Below are 17,924 nucleotides of genomic sequence, written 5' to 3'. Positions count from 1 at the left end.
TTCAACATTTGAGTTGACAACCTCCTACAAATCGAATGTCTACAGGTAGGTCTTCATTTTCACTACCCATATGTTGTAGCCCTCTCCATTAAAGACTGGTGGTGGCACTGGTGAGAATCCTGAGGAAGACATGGTTTTAAGGATTGAAATACGACAGGTCCACTAAGAATTTGGCTCTATATACCAATTGTTGGGTTTTTGAAACAATTATCCGGAGGAAATATGAAGCTCAGTGTAAAACTTGAGCAACAACATAATAAATCAAGTTTAAGAATGATAAAAACTTTGAAATTCAAGTTTGGAAGTTTTTAAGCAAACGAACATAATCTGGTTTGAACTATGAAAGCAAAAATTGAGAGAGTATTTTTCTTGAATGATTTCTATTGAAATTCATTAATTAAAAAAGATGGCATAATGCCAATACATATACCAGTCATAAGCTGGTCAGCTTTAACATATTTACTATTTTTAGACTTATTTGCACCGCTTGCACATTGCAACTTGCAAATCAACTTGCACAATTAGGTAAGCTGATCTATCAATCTTATCAGCACTTAATTACATTAAATACACTACCTACTTAGTTCTAATTTAACTAAGTTACAAAATATTACTTAAAGTAACAAAATGAAACTGAAATTGAATAGTAGCATCAACTTCAGTAGCTACATGTACTTCATCCGGAAATACTACAGCAGCTTGATCTTCATACTTCATCCACATAACTTGGACTGTATGTACTTTGTGCTGTAAGTGCGGCTTGATATGCTTCTTCATACTTCATCCGCATAACTTATGTTGCATGGTCTGCTCCTTGGTTGCTTTATCTATTGCATGCATGCCAACTTCAATAGATAGGCTCGGTAAACCATGTGCTGTAGCAAGCCAAAGTTCTACCCCTTTGAGATTGCCATCTCTTCAGCCTCCGTCGGAGGGTTTTAATGTTGTTGCTACTAATTCAAGCAAGTAACCAGTAGCATCTTCTGGGAACCCTTGTACCACTATTGATGTTTTTGACCCAGATCCTTTAAGGGATGGTGTTTTACGAGTGGTTATTCCCAAAATCTACAGATGTTGATTCAACTTGCAATGATAACAAGGAAGGCATATACTTGTGCAATCTCCTTGACACTGGACAGACCTTAAGGGTTTTGAAATTAGAAAGGACATGATATGCCAATAGTTTGAAGAAGAGATTTCGCTCAACCCTATTTAAAGACCCTATGGCCAAGTTGGTCACTTTGAAGCAACTAGGATCAATGGAACACTATCATGACTTGTTTGAGACTTTTGCAGAGTACGTTGTTAGAACAACAATTGAGAGGCCTATGCAGAAAGAGTAGCATTTTGAAAGGTGGCATGGCTGGACAATGAAGAGGGAATCTTCTCCTATTCTAGATGAATATGACTCTATGGTTTTCTCTCAAGAAACTGTTTCTTACATTGAATCACTTGATGTGATGTCAGGGAAGGAGGATTGAGAAAACATCTTAAGGGCTAGGGCTACTAGGAAGGTTGTCCTAACTAGCCCCTTTAGGTTACTGGGTTCTCATCATCTTGGTGTTATGTTGACATTCTCTGTTTACAAATCCAAGCTTCCACCGAGTCTGGCTGAGCAAGAGCGCATTGAAGAAACTGTTGGATACCTTGGTGGAGCAGTTGATGTGGAGTCACTTATGGAGAATTTACTTGGGAAACCTGCTGGAAATTAGGCAATTCTAATGAATGTGTACCATATTACTAACTCTTCAGATCACTTGATCATGTATGGTCACCAAATTCAAGATGATGACCAGGTTTTATTGCATAAATGCCAGCTTGATTTTGGAGATCCATTTAGAAAGCATCGGATGATTTGTAGGTATCATCATAAGACACCCACATTATGGACTACACTAACCACGACCTTCTCATTCTTTGTGATCTGCTTATTGGTTGGCTATATCTTATATGGTACAACAATACACATTGTTAAAGTTGAAGATGCTTTCCATGAAATGCAAGAGTTCAAGGTTCGAGCAGAAGTCGCTGATGTGGCCAAATCACAGTTTTTGGAAACTGTTTCTAATGAAATCAGGACTCCCATGAATGGCATCCTTGGGATGCTTGCCTTGTTTTTAGATACTTATTTAAGTTCAACACAAAGGGATTATGTTCAGACTGTTCAAGTTTGTGGGAAGGCACTGATAACATTAATAAATGAGGTGCTTGACTGTGCTAAAATTAAAACGAGAAAGTTGGAGCTGGAAACTGTTTCCGTTGACGTTCGGTCTATCCTAGATGATGTGCTCTCTTTATTTTTTGAGAAATCTAGAAATAAAGGTATTGAGCTGGCAGTGTTTGTTTCTGATAAAGTTCCAGAAATGGTTACAGGAGATCCAGGCAGATTTAAGCAGATAATTATGAATCTTGTTGAGAAGGGTTCATGGCTTTCTGGTGAGGATGGTGGTTCCAAATTACAAACGTTGGACAGACAGAAAAATGGACATGTTTTTAAGTCACCAAAGATGATTCTTCTTGCGAAAAATATTTGTAATGATGAACTCGAGAAAAGAAAAGCAGCAGGTTTTGCAGATACTATGATTATGAAACCTTCGAGGGAAAGAATGGTGGTTGCATGTCTTTAGCAAGTGCTCGAGAGAGGGAAAAAGAGGCAGCCTGGAAGAGGCATGCTGAATGGACCGTCTGCTACTTGGGAGTCCTTAGACCAACTCAAGAGCATTCTTCCTCAAGTTGATCCTTGAGGACAATGATCATTTTAGGGGGAGAGTATTTGATACGGGTCAAAACTGAAATGTCGTAAACGGTGCGTTTTAGTATAAATGAAATGATGTGCAGTGACTTCAGTAAAAACGGGGCGTTTTGAATAAACGTTAGTACTGTTAGTTTTAACCAATTTTGGACTGTTTTATTTCCTTATATATATATGCAGCTGTAATTGGATGGAGGGTAATGAAATGAATATGTTTTATTTGCTTCTTCCCTTTCAATTTTTGTCTTCCCCTATTATTCTTCTTCTTCCCTTTTCTATTTCCTATTTTCTGTTTCTATTCCTACCACTTGCAAACAAAAAAAATTGAAATAATGAATACATAAATCATAAATTTCAAAGTTAAAATTTTAAATTTTAAATCTAAATCCGAGTTTCTAAGCGCTACTTAAAAATTATTGAAATTTATACTCTATTTATAGATGAAAGCATGAACTTACAAAAATACTCTAACATACTATGTGAGATTATTGGAAATTTCAAGTTCTCTCATTTCTTTTAGTTGTGAAATTTGAAAAATTCCAACAATCCCATGTAACATGTTAAATTTTTCAATAAATTATACTCAAAATTATTAAATTATTATTTAATTTATATCTTAGTCACTCAATTTTAAAAAATTATAAATTAATTATTAAATAAATTTTTTTAAATAATTTAACAACTATTTATAAATTTTTAAAATTAAATCATGAAAACGTAAATTTAAATAAATAGCACGAAACATGACGTTGATGGATGGTGAGATCCTAAATTAGTTTTATCAGTTGATACTTTCTTTCTTTGTCCTTTTCTTCGTGAAAAAATTCAATAAAAAACAAATTCTCAAAAGTAATTTTTTTAGAAATTCAAGATAAGAAATAATAAAAAAATCAGAATAACAAAGTAAAAAAAAAAAAAACCTTTGCATGTGACTAAAAACATTCGCATTTATATATTATATTATATAAAACATTTTTTTCATTTAAATACAAAGTACACTTAAACAAATAAAAAGAATTGATAAACAAATAAGAAAAATCCAAACATTACACGTTTATTTATTTGTAGCCACTTAAAATCAAGCCAAGCGAGCAAGCCGAGTCTCTATATTATCTCAATTGGACTGTTACGCAGCCCACCTCATTGAAATTTGTTAAATAAATAAGCTTTCAAATATGGGAGTAATGCCTTTTGCATGATTTTGTCTTTAGATCGTCTCTGTTTTAGCCTCCCTTTGCAGACAATTATAGCAACGAGAGTTTAAACTGACCCAGAGCTTCAAACTTAATCATGGGGATTGCAAGGGCGCAAGATGAAGAGAGTGAAAGAAGGGAGTTTGAAGACTTCAGGAAGACTTTAGTTGCTTTGGCTGCCACGGAAAGAAGCAAAGAAAATGATGACTTCAAAGGCCTAATGAGTTCCCATATCGCCGACCTTGATTTTCAACAAGACAAGCTTGTTTGTGTGACCAGTGGTGTTTCTTTCCTTGGGCTTGCCTTAGTTAATCGTCTCTTGCTCCGTGGATACTCTGTTCGAATCCTTGTGGATAACCAAGGTAACCATTCTATTGTTCAGAACAGCCTGGAATCTGACAAGGTTAGAAAACCCTTGTCTGATTTAAGGTTGTTGTCTGTTTCCCGTAGACTTCTTTATTAAGTGGGTTCTTTGGGTTTGATTCAAAAAAACTGCAGAAGATGTAGAGAAGCTGAGGGAGATGCAAGTTTCTGGGGAGATGATGATGGCTTGTAACAATAAAATATCAGTGGTAATGGCTAGGCAAACTGAAATCCAGGGGCTGATGGAGGCCTTTGATGGGTGTCGTGGAGTGTTTCACACCTCTGCTTTTGTTGATCCTTCTGGCATCTCTGGTTATTCAGTGAGTTTTCCTTCTTTTCTTTGCTATTCACACACATCAAGTGACTAATAATGCTGCAATTTGTTCTATGATAGGAATGAACATTACACAAAGACTAACTTTTCTTACATTGCCAAGTTCTTGCCCATTGTTTTTTTTTAAGTATTCTTTGAGCATATCCGGACCTAGATACGAAGATAGTCCCATTTAGAAGAAAAAAAAAAGATTAGAAAAATTGAACATATTTTGGACACCTACTTGTATCCAGCACTTCCATGGTTTCACCTCAGTCCAAGTAGCTAAGGAAACACCAACATTATTTTTCGTAGGTAGATAGTTATACTTCCAGGTACGGGGTACCATCAGTATATTTCGTAGGTAGATAGTTCTTCTTGAGATGAAAGATGAAAGGAATGGGATGAACAAGTCAACTGAAAAGTGTTGCTTTCTAAAAATAAGTCTTTCACTGCAAAAATAAGCATGCCCCTGACGACTTCATTATTGGGTTGGCCTACCGGGTCCAGGGCACCACAAGTGCTAGTTTGTGGTCTGAATTTATGCCAAAATCATAAACTTCATCATTCACCTTCTTATACTTGCATGTCCTTTTATGCATATGTTGTTTCGACTTTTGGTATCTAATATTTATATTCAACACATATTTGGACATAAATATTGAGTATGATTCTCTAAATATTTGGAAAATTTAAGGATACCTGTACCGAAAAACATAGTTTTAGACTCTCTTTAGCACCAAGTTGAAGCTTACTTTTCACTAATAGAAAATAATGCGACCTTCTGGTGTTTTGGTTAGAAATCCATGGCTGAAATAGAAGTGAAGGCAAGTGAAAATGTGATGAAGGCATGTGCAAGAACAGCTTCTGTGAGGAATTGTGTGCTCACTTCTTCACTTTTGGCCTGCATATGGAGAGACAGCTCCCAACATGATCTTCCCCTTTTGGTTAATCATGATTCTTGGAGCAATGAAGCACTTTGTATGGAGAAAAAGGTATACCTAATGCAAACTAAAGTACAAATATCAATGCTTCGAGATAAATACGTGGGATGGGCGTCTGTGTTAACTTCGACTCAAAGTTCCCGTCTATCCAGACATAGATACGATTCTCTAAGGACTCGTATATCTGTGTCGGAGACTTACACTCAAATCCAACTAATATAAATTCCTTTCAAAATGTGGCAGCTCTGGTTTGCATTGGGGAAGCTGAAAGCAGAAAAAGTTGCATGGAAAATAGCTGAAGAAATGAGCTTAAAACTGACCACAATCTGTCCAGGACTCATTACAGGCCCTCAATTCTCCCATAGAAACCCCACAGCAACTATAGCTTATCTTAAAGGTATTTCTTGTTCATTTTTGACTCACTAATTTCAATTTTTATCTTGAAAAGCAAATTAGATCAGTAACTTGTGAAACTCAGGGGCTCAAGAAATGTATGCAAAGGGATTACTAGCCACTGTTGATGTAATTAGACTGGCTGAGGCTCATGTTGCTGTGTTTGAGGCAATGAACAAAACAGCATTTGGAAGGTACATTTGCTTTGATCGAATCATTGAAAGAGATGAAGAAGCTGAGAAGCTGGCAAGTGAAATAGGGATTCCTCCAAACAGGATTTCTGGGAATTCATTGGAATTTATTCCAACTCACTTTGAATTGTCAAACAAGAAACTTAACAATCTTATGTCAAGAACAATCAGAAACTGGTATGGACAAAGTCAACCCTAGTAAACTTTTCACTTTTGATTATGTTTTCTTTTTTATCCTTTATGTCCATTTTATTGTTCATGAAGATGCTTCTCACAATAATATTTAAACTTGCTTTTTTTTTTAAAGTGTAATTTGCTTTATTAGTGAATCTAAAATTTGTTAATTGATTATGTATTTTAATCAGCAAAAGAAAATTAAAAAAAACAAGGTTTATCTTGTCGACAAAACCAACATATTGTAAAAAAAAAAGGGGTCTTGGGAACAGAACTGAAGCAATAACCCAAAATAATTTCAAAATAACATAAAATAGAACAAAATGATAATGGTAGAGAAGAACTGTAAAATAATTGTATAAAAATAATAACAACATTTCACATTATATGCAAACCAAGTTAATACTTTATATAAATAATTATTTTTGGGTAAATTATATATAAGGTCATTAAATTATTTTACATTTTTTATTATTTAATTTTAAAAAGTTATAAAATAGTCATTAAACTATTTGAAAGTTTTCATTTAAGTCATGAGATGATTAAAATCACTTTATATGACTTTTTTTGTTTATATTATTTATATCAATCGAAAGCTTTTTTTTCCTTTCTTTTCTACAATTTAATCTTTTTTCATTAAACAACTTTAAAAGTCAAGAAATTACAAACTAAAAATTCAAATAATTTTTTTCTACAATCTTTGATATTGATTGCCAGATCCACACAAATGGTCGCTTGGAGTTTGATGACTTGACTTTTAAAAAAATATAGTATCCCAATAAGTTTAATAAAAATTTTTAAATAGTTTAGTAACTTAAATAAAAAAATTAAATAGTTAAGTGATTATTTTGTAACTTTTTAAATTTAAGTAAATAAAATATAAAGTTATTAATTGTTTAGTGATATTGGGCATAAATTACCTATTATTTTATATAATGTATAATATCCGATAAAAATTATAAAAAAAGGAAAGGTAATCATATCAAGCTATTTTTTATGAGAAAATATCTTATATACTACCAATGGATTTTTTTAAATTCTAGTTTAAAAAGTTGACAAATATTTTGTAAAAATAAAAAAATAAAATATTTTAAAAAATAACATATGCAATTTTTAAAATTTATTTATGAAATAAAAAATATATTATCAATTTAAACTTATTCTTTTATTACTTTTTGATAGAAGCCATGTGAAAAAAAAGTTAAATAATTGTGCAAATATTCCCCAAGCTTAAGTTGGGCGTGAAAAAGGGAAAAAATCAACGGTATTAGCTGCCTGCAAATAAATAAATGGCGTTAAATAGAACACGTGCGATAGAAGAATTCAGTCCAAGCTGCTCTACATCACGTGGTGGTGTCAGATGTGAGTGAGGTAGCTTAGGGACCTGGGCCTAGGGTTTTGTAAATGTAAATAAATACTCAAAATGTAGAAAAGGAAGGTCGGCCACAAATAAAGCCGCTGGCTGCATGTTACGCTTTATTGTTTCTAGAATTTGTCTTCCTTTGAAATCAATGTGTGTTAGATATGGTAATTTAATTTGAGATTAGAATTTTCATGTCAAAATTTAAGTTGAAGGATTTAAATCATATGGATGACAATTTAAATTAAAATAAAATGATTCTAATAAAGGTATAATGTTTTATTTGGTCTTTTAATTTCGTAAAAAAGAGTTTTTTTTATTGAATTTATATTATTTATCAAATTATTTCAAAATAAATAAAGAAATTAAAGATTATTAATTTTATTGATGTGAAAATTCACGTATATATCACGTTAATAATTAATTAATTTTCTAAATTTAAAAAAATTATATTTTATATTTATAATAATTTTATAATTTTATTTTTTAAATAATTTTTATATTATTTTAAAATTGATTGTTGATATGTCATGTATGGATGCTACATTAATAAAGTCAACGAATATTAATTTTTTTCATCTATTTTAAATTAATTTGATAAATAATATAAATTTAATAGTTGAAAGAAGTCAAATTAAATAAAAATTTAAATTGACTTTTTTATAAAGTTAGGGAGGGAATAAATTACTGTGCTTATAATAAATTGTATAAAATATAAGATGAAGGAAGATGAAATATGAAGGTAATATAAAAACAATTAAAATGAAATATAATTGAAAAATAACATCAACATATATAAACAGTGAATGATACAATCCAACGTCTTAAAATAAATATAAAACATTAAGATCTTATATAAATTTATAATACTTTGAGTGCATAAAAATAAAACTTTGAATCACAAAATGTATATCTTTTTTTTTTCTAAATTAAATCATCATAATTCAAATTATATAAAATATAGGATAAAAAATATACAACATAACACAATATAAATTATAACACCTTAAACTCAGTCTAGATGTTATGATCGAATCTCGAAAGTCACATTAAAACTATTAAAAACATTTACTTGTTGAAAATAACTAGGCTTCAATTGTTTTTAATAAAAACTCTAAATTTTAAATACCGAGTAATTTAGTATTTGAAAAGTAGTTATTAAAACTCAAGTATTTGAAAAGTATCATTATTATTTCGAAATCTTGTCTTAAATCGTAAAATTAAGAATTTGCAATATTTTATTTCTTAAAATTTTGGTAAAAATATTTGGCAGTGGACTTTTGAAAATACTTAGAGAAATCACAAAATTTGTTTAAAATCAAGTAAAAATCATAATTAATTTAATAAACTCAATAATTCAAAATACTTCTAAATCCATCAAGCATGCATGCATGGCAATTTAGAGTTATATAGTACAGGAACAACCCAATAAAAAGTCCAATGTCCAATGTCCAAAATAACACCCCAAATAATTTATAATCCATTTATTAAAGTTCCATCTGAGGAGCTCCTTCGAATGTTAAATCCAAACCCTAAGTCCATGTTATGAAACTAAAGGAGTGAGCTTTTAAAGCCTAATAATGTGTCTTATAACAAGTTAAATAACAATAAACACATACTTATCATACAATATAATCAAATTTATGCACATAATTATGGCAGTGCAATTTTTGTAAAATAATTATGTAAATTTTATAAAAAATCCTACCCATTACCACTAGACTCCAAAAAGAGTTCCTCAGAACTCATCCATCTAATCACTCCAGTATATGTGGTCGAAGCTACCAATATTTGCAGACAAGATGTCATGTAGATTGTGGATAAAGCACCAAATTCATAGACAAACTGTCATGTAGATTGTGGACGAAGCCACCAATATTCGCAGACAAGCTGTCGTGTAGGTTGTGGATAAACCACAAATTTTGCAGACAAGTTGTCATGTAGGTTGTGGACGAAGCCACAAATTCTTCCTCTTTTTCCACCCCATGCATGTGTTATGGCCACAATGAATTATATATACATATTTTTTGTTTCAAGACATCACTTGTCACATTAGACATGTCGAAGCATGCAAATAGAATCTCTCAATATATAATATCATGTAGGGCATGTTTAACATGCGTTTCATGTATTGTTTCAATATATCAAATATTACAATTTATTTGTCATGTAAAATCAACTATGTTATAATATCAATGTAACACTCCTAACCCGAATCCGGCATCGGAACAGGATTATGGAGCATTACCAAAAATTACAAATCAAACAAACATAAATTTCATATCATAATAATATTCATATCAAAACCAATTCAAAACATACATATTATCCCTTATACAAGCCCTTGAGGCCCTAAATATGCATTAGAAACAAGTCAGGACTAAATCAAAAAATTAGAGAATTTTTTGAAAAACATGGAAAAATTTCAAAGCTGCAGGGGTTACACGACCGTGTGGCTAAGCCATGTGACTCATATGACCAAGAGACACGCCCGTGTCTTAGGCGTGTGGGCATTCGAAATAGGGACACACGGCTGTGTCCATGCCCGTGTAACTCTCTGACTTGGTCACACAACCAAGCACACACCCGTGTGCTAGGCCGTGTACCCTTCAAAGTAACCTCACACACTTGTGTGCCAGGCCTTGTGCTAGGCTGTGTAACAGCTTGACTTACAATCCTTTTTAAAGCTACAGGGGACACATGGCCAGGTGACACGGCCGTGTGTCACACACAGCTGAGACACACGCTCATGTCTCTTCTCGTGTGGACGAAAATAAGCCATTTTACAAGTCATATTGCTCACCCAAATTGGCATCCAGCTACACCAAAAAATGTACACATACAACCAATATGCCCTTAGGCACCTCAAATGACATTATGTAAACATGTATATTCATGTATACAATTTAACCAAATAAGCCAACAATTTACCAAGCCATTTTGCATCATTTCATGCCACATCACTTACCTACCAAAACATACAATGTAATTTATTTACCATAACACAACCATTTGGTACCAAAATGCATTCCATAAACTATCATATTTAAAAATATATGCCTTACAAAACAAGATACCAATTCATCACCAATTTACACATCACAAAACATAAGTACAAAATGTACATTTAGCCATCATTTTACCCTTTTATCATGCAACCATATCAAACATATCATCAACCATGTTAAGGCCACATATATACATACCAAAATATACTAAATCACGAGCCAACTCAAATGGTTATAAACATAACAAATCATATAGGCTATCATTACCCAAAATAACCTATACATGCCATTATAACCAAAGTGTAACCAACTAAAAGTACCAAAAGAGCCGATGGATAGTGTGATATAGATCGGACAAGCTTCCAACCCGAACCAGCTTCCGAATCACTATAGAACATGAAAAATAACATAGAGTAAGCATTTAAGCTTAGTAAGTACGTATAATATAGAATTTAACTTACCATTTAATCACAATTTAGGTAAGAAACATATCATATCCCTACTCAACTTGGCCAAATGCCTAAGCATATATTCACCAACATGTTAGTCATGTGAAACACATATAATAGCCAATATACATGGATGAACTCAACAATAATCCAAGTTTCCTATACATGTATCATCCATTTCATTTATCAATGTATCATGTAACATCATTTCCATGTATTTCATGTAAATACTTGTAGTAGTTCGTATTGAACTCTTATAATCTCGTAACAGAACTATGTTCGTTGAACCATTTAGAATATCGTTGGATACTCGGGTAGCACACACAAGATATACTGAACTGTAATCCATCAATTCCTGTACATGTATGTTCGTATGAGCTCTAAATCGGTATGCTATTGCAATCTGTAAACGGTAAGATCATACGAGCTGAGTAACGGTAAGCTCATACGAGTTGAATATCGGTAAGTTCTTTTGAGCTGAGAATCGGTAACCCCAATAACATGTCATTTGTATCCTACGAGTTGACTATCTAAAATTCTTTTACCAAAATTGGTTACCTAACAACAACCATTCATTTTCTATCATTAAACTTCAAAACTCAAGTATATTCACCAATGGAAAAACCCTAATAGTTTAACAGTTTCACAAATTAGTCCCCAGATTAGCTAGATTAAGCTACAACGGTCCTAGAAACATAAAAATCATTAAAAACGGGGCAAAAATCATACCTAAATAGACAATGGAAGCTTGGCCAAAAGTTAAGCACAACAATGGCTTCTTTCTCTCTTTGATAGTTGGTTGAAACAAGAAATTAAAGATGAAGACTTTAATTTGTTTTATTTATTTTATCTTTAATAACTAATTTACTTATTAACTTTTAAAATTATTCCAAATTACAATATTACCAAGCCATTACTTTCCGCTATCACATTTATGGACTAATTACTATGTAATGGTCCCCACTTTAAAGTTCTATAGCTATTTAATACCTTTAGCTATTAGAACTCAACTTTTTCACATTAAACAGTAAAAATTTTATTTATACGATATTTCTATCATGCTGTAGGAAATATAATAATAATAAAATAAATTTTCTGACTTCAAATTTGTGGTCCCAAAACCACTGTTTCAATTTCACTGAAAACGGGTTGTTACAACCACATAACATGAGAATGAGAATAACATACTTTTCAAACAGTGAAAATCATAACCACACAACATTCTTTTAATAAGCTAGTTGGTTTGGGTTACTTACTTGGTACAATACACATCGATGGGTTTAATCTCCTTTTTTTTTGGAATACTTTTAGTATTCACATAAAACTCAATATAAATAATAATATTTATTTAAATACTAGAATTGATGTATATCTATTTTTATTTTAGATTAGACCCAGACCTAATAGTAGATCCAAAGCGAATCACCCCTCTAAAGAACACCCACACTTAGATCTGATCGATAGGTCACCTACTTATCAACAAAGGTGATTCCTCATTAGAGATGTTGTTTTTAACATTTTATGGAATAAGTCAATTTTAAAAAACTCTCATCAACACTTACTCTTATAAAAATCAATCGAAATGCGATCTCATTTCCGATGTTAGTAACTTTCTGGGTTGGTATTGTTCGGCCCTTCAACATAAAGTAGAATACAATATGTTAACATTTGAAGGAAAAATACACTATGGACTCTATATGCATTCAACCTAAAGGAAAAGAAGAGAGGAATGGGTAGTTTTTCATTCAAACACTAAATTTACTCTTTATTAGTTGAAATGAGAGGGTCAAAAGATCACTGTGATCTTGAATTGGAGAGGGATATGAAGCTAGAAAAAATGATCACTTGAAAAGTGAGTCACTAAATACAACATTTAGGAATAAATTAAAAACTAATTGAAATAGATTATATAGGATTTTCGGTTACTAAATAGAATGATAGAGATCGAAAAATGGTGAAGAAAGAGAAAGAATCACTAAATCCGGTAGAGGCACGGCGGCATTCCAGTGAGAATTCGACAGAGGAGGAGGAGGAGGAAAGATAAAGGGTGCGACACTTGAGAGAATGAAGAGATTATAAAAAAAATTAAAAAAAGTGAAGAGAAAAAAGATGGTATTATCGATGGTGGAGCAAGGTGGTGGCCACGGTGATGAGTGGTGGTGCAAAGGGCGACGTTGGAGCAAAATAAAGAAGAGGAATGGCGGCAATGAGGTCTAGCAGTGGTTCAATTGGCAAAGAGTGGTGCAAGAGGGGAGAAGAATTAAGGTAATGGTAGTGGAAGGGTGGCCAAAACAAAGAAAAAAATGAAGAGAAATGAAGGGCAATGAAGGGCAATGATAATAGGAAAAGGGAAAAGATGAAAACAAAAGGTTAATTTCACTATGTCTAGGTAAACGGACACATAAGGTAAGGGAGGAGAATGAGGCATGTTGAGGGGACAAAGGAGTAAAAAGGGATCAAATAAGGAGTTTAAGGAAGGTTGACTTGTCGAGAAAGGAAAGAAATCATCCCCATACAAGGCAACTTAGTTGGATGGAAAGGGGGTTGACCATGCTAAATTTGCTATAAATAAATAAAAATTTTGAAAGTGTGGAGACTAAAACCTAAAACCTTTAGGAAATTATTTAAGTTCCTAACCACTAGATTATTCAATTCCTTATTCGCACTCCTACAACAAATATTTAAAAACAGGATGTGACCTTTACTAAGGTTTGAAAAAAAATTGCACCAAATAGAAGTTAATGAAAGGGAAGGGATTCAAACTCAGATCATCAAGGACAGCTCCACCATTACTCAATCACTATTGACAAATGTGTCAAGATCATCTAAAAAAATTTCGGACGACCACTCTTGATTTATTAACCCAATTTCTACTAATCCGATCTTTGGGATATGACATGAATATACAAGTTTTTATTTAAACCAAACCACTATAACAAACAAATTCAATATACCCTATGAATTGATACATGATAGAAACACAAAATAGAAAAATAATTAAAATAAAATATGAATTTAACACGAAATAAATGAATAAATATGTTAAATATATATAGAAAACAAATTATTAACCTGTAAAAATTTATAAATTTATAATACAATAAACACAAAAAAAAACATACGATTTTATTTTATTTTCGTATTTCATTTCTTTCATTTAGAAAACTTAAAAATGCCTAAAATAATCCTTAAAATTATACGAAACTAATATGGTATAACACAAAAAAAAAAATACATGACAGAAATGTGAAACCATGCAACCTGTACTTTGTATCTAGTTAGAAAAGGTTAATATATATTTTGCCTCCTAAATTTATATATTTGTATCTAGTTAGTATTTTTTTTATCCAGTTGATACTTAGATTTATATTTCGTTAATTAGGTTGGTACATCCGCATTAACTTCTTTAGCTTGTGCAAATATGGTACTAATAGTCAATTTGGTGGTGTCATATGGTAGCCTCTTAGTATATCACATGATATGCATAAATAAAAAAAAACTTTAAAAAATATATATAAATTAATAAAAACTATTTTTTTCACATAAAAATGAACAAATGGTTGTCCAAATACATCTAAATCTGGACACCCATTTGTCTAGATTAATTTCAAATGTATTTTTAGCAAGTTTATATATTTTTAATTTTTTATAAAATTCCAGGTTATTTATATTATTATTTTGAAGTTAAAAAAACTAAAAATTTTAAGATATATAAACTAATAAAAATATATAAAAAAAATTACATAAAAAATAACCAAAACTTATAGTTGTCCAATTTCAAATGTATCTAGACAACTATTTGTTGAGATTCATTCTAAACGTGTTTTTTAGTTCTTTTATATATTTATAAATTTTAGTTTTTATATATATTTAAAATTTTTATTTATTTTATAAATTTTTAAATTATATATTTTTTTGTATATTTTTCAAAAATATTATAGGCTTTTTATATATCTTTATTTTTAGATATTTTATATTTTATAAATATATATTTAATATAATTTTTAAAATAATAGTAAACTAAAAAATTGATAAATTAAAAATATATAAAATCATTAAAGACACATTTAGAATAAACTTAAACAAATAGTTGTCCATATTTATTATATTTGGACAACTATTTGTTCAAGTTCATTCTTGATATAAAAAAAAATATACTTTTTATTAATTTATATATTTTTATTTTTTTTAAATATCTATGTTTGCCATGTGGCATGCTAAGAGGTTTACACGTGTCAATATCTGATTTGCTATCAATGCCATGTCAGTATAAACTAATGGTGTTAGTATAATCAGTCTGATTAACGAGATACAAGTTTAAATATCAATTAAGTAAAAACAAATTAGGTACTAACTAGATATAAATAAACAAGTTAAAAGTGCAAAATATGTATTGACCTAAAAAGTAATATAAATATCAATCTGAAACTAAAAAGTAATATGAACATAAACATTAAACAAGGATAAAAAAAATATAAAATATATAAAAAAAAGTTTAATTAGTAATAATTTTACCTCAAATTTCATATAATTATTGTTCCACTAACCCACTTAAAAATGATATTACTTAGTTATCTTCTAAAACAAAATAAATAATTTATATTTTGTAGAGAGTTTGGTAAAATTATTTAGTATATTTTAGGTGTGTTATATTGTCTTGTTTAATTCATTAAGATGAAGTGTAAGATTTTGAATAAATAAACTGATTAAGTGCAAATTTGACTAAACTTATAGAAAAAAGGACTAGTAACTTATAGAAAAAAGGACTAGTAAAAATTATTATAAATATTTTCTTTTCAACTAATAATACATATAGTTGAAATGTTAATTGAAAAAAATTAAAATTGGATAAAATTGTAAAAAAATCTTACATTATCAAGGGAATGTAAGATTATCTCAGGAAGATATGGCATATATTGATATTAACTCTTATATTTCAGAATCTTAATATTATTCGCTCTTGGTAAATTTTGAAATTCAAACGAAAGATGATATTCCATAATCTTACATTACCTCAGGAAATATAAGATTACTTGAACCAAAAGTCCCCTATGAGTAATGTAAGATTCCATAATATCATTCTCCTATTTTAAGTTCAAAGTTTATCTTGAGCTAATAATTTTACATTCCCAATAGTGCTAAGTTTCATAAATATAAGAAGTAATTTTAATACCACCTTTTACTTAAATAATCTTGTTATCTAAGTAATGTGACTTTGATTCATTTTTGAAAGTAATCTATCATATCGTAAATCAAATACCTTATAAGGATATAGATGATTTCTAGATTTAGTAGAGAATTTTGTTTTTTATTCATAAAGAATATTGAATTAATTTCAATCTAAATTTAGACTTAAAATCAATTTTTTAAGAAATTAATTTTAAAAAATCAAATTGATGGATTAGATGGATTCAAAATCCATTGATTTAATTAAAATGGAGCTAGATTTTTGCCACACTTTGTTGGGGACATGTTGATCTACTTCATGACATATTCTTTAATAAATTTTATGAATATTAATTCACTTACCTATTTATATTCAACATCATAAATATTTTGCTTATAAAAAAAATCCTAAATATATTTATGGTCCATTTACACTTCCTATCGAAATTGCATAGTGTTAATCCATTCAAATAAAATGCACTCACCATCTTAACTCCACTTCCAGCAACATCTGAAAGTACCAACCTTTTGGACTAAAAAAAGCTAATCAATCAAACTTTAAAAGTTCATGCTAAAAGGAAAACAATTTTTTTAAGTAAAAAAAGGAGAAGAATATAAATATGTAAAGCCAGGGCAAGGTAAAAAAAAAGGGCAAAGTTGAGGCTAATTTAGGGAAAATTGTTGAAAAAAAATATATTGAAAAATAAGTGTTTTCTTTTTTAAATTAGGGAAATAGATTAAATTGAGAGAGTGTGTGAAAATGTGTCCACATGGACGCATTTTCTCTCTCCGTGGTCAATTTTTTTTGTTTAGGATTTTTTAAAATTTAAGGTTTGGTTAATTCTAAGGTTTAGGGTTTAAGTGTTTTAGAGTTTTAAGGTTTTTACTATTTTTGGTATTTCAGGGTTTTTGGATTTTAAGGTTTCGAAGGTTTAATTTTTTTTAGGTTTTAAGGTTTTGTACGAATTTAGAGATTTTGTTGTTTTATAGGTTTTTACTAGGTTTTGGGAATTCAGGTGGACAATGTGAAAGCTTAAAGGTAGATTTGAGTTGCTCAATTCCATTTCTCGTTTCCTATAATCTATTTCGCCTGATGAACTCTTGTAAACAGACTCGGATACACAGGTATCTACATCACACCAGTTGCTCATCCTAGCTAATTATATTCGTGTTAGATGGCGTTTGGGCTAAATCTTTAAAATGACATCAAGTTACTCTTCCAAGCTAAATCTGTGTCACATGTATCTTCGAGTCTGCAACAAATGTTGGATCCTAGTAATATTTGTAATCAATTTTGTACAAGTGCAAAAAAACTTATTGGCATGCCAATCGTATCCTAACATCTGCTAAGTTCAAACAGGCATCTATTACACATATTAAAATTTCTTTAAAATTTAGCCAAAATCTCACCTTTCATACTAATTTACCACCAATTAATTCACAATCGATTATACATATACAAATCAAACACATAATTATTTAAACAAATAAATACCATATGAACTTACCTGGTCAAAACAACAAACAAGTTGGATATTCAAGGACTAATCGATAATTTTAGCTTTTCCCTGATTATCTTCAATTTGATCCAACTCTTGATCTAAACAATTATTTTAGA

The 17,924-nt window shown here is 30.5% G+C and overlaps 1 protein-coding gene and 1 pseudogene across 1 annotated transcript; both read left to right on the top strand.

Moving 5' to 3' along the window:
- Positions 1-1,223: 1,223 nt before the first annotated feature.
- Positions 1,224-2,627, top strand: LOC107960977 (histidine kinase 4-like; annotated as a pseudogene).
- A 1,215-nt stretch (positions 2,628-3,842) lies between these two features.
- Positions 3,843-6,369, top strand: LOC107959853 (cinnamoyl-CoA reductase-like SNL6). Its single transcript, XM_016896016.2, has 5 exons — positions 3,843-4,307; positions 4,444-4,628; positions 5,422-5,616; positions 5,809-5,962; positions 6,044-6,369. Exons 1-5 carry the CDS (start codon positions 4,043-4,045, stop codon positions 6,346-6,348), a joined length of 1,104 nt encoding a protein of 367 aa, XP_016751505.1. The 5' UTR covers positions 3,843-4,042; the 3' UTR covers positions 6,349-6,369.
- Positions 6,370-17,924: the final 11,555 nt, after the last annotated feature.

This window comes from Gossypium hirsutum, chromosome A05 (genome assembly GCF_007990345.1).
Source record: "Gossypium hirsutum isolate 1008001.06 chromosome A05, Gossypium_hirsutum_v2.1, whole genome shotgun sequence".
In the NCBI taxonomy this organism is placed as follows: Eukaryota; Viridiplantae; Streptophyta; class Magnoliopsida; order Malvales; family Malvaceae; genus Gossypium; species Gossypium hirsutum.
Note: the sequence above shows the minus strand (reverse complement) of the source record. Positions and strands in the feature narration are given on the sequence as shown.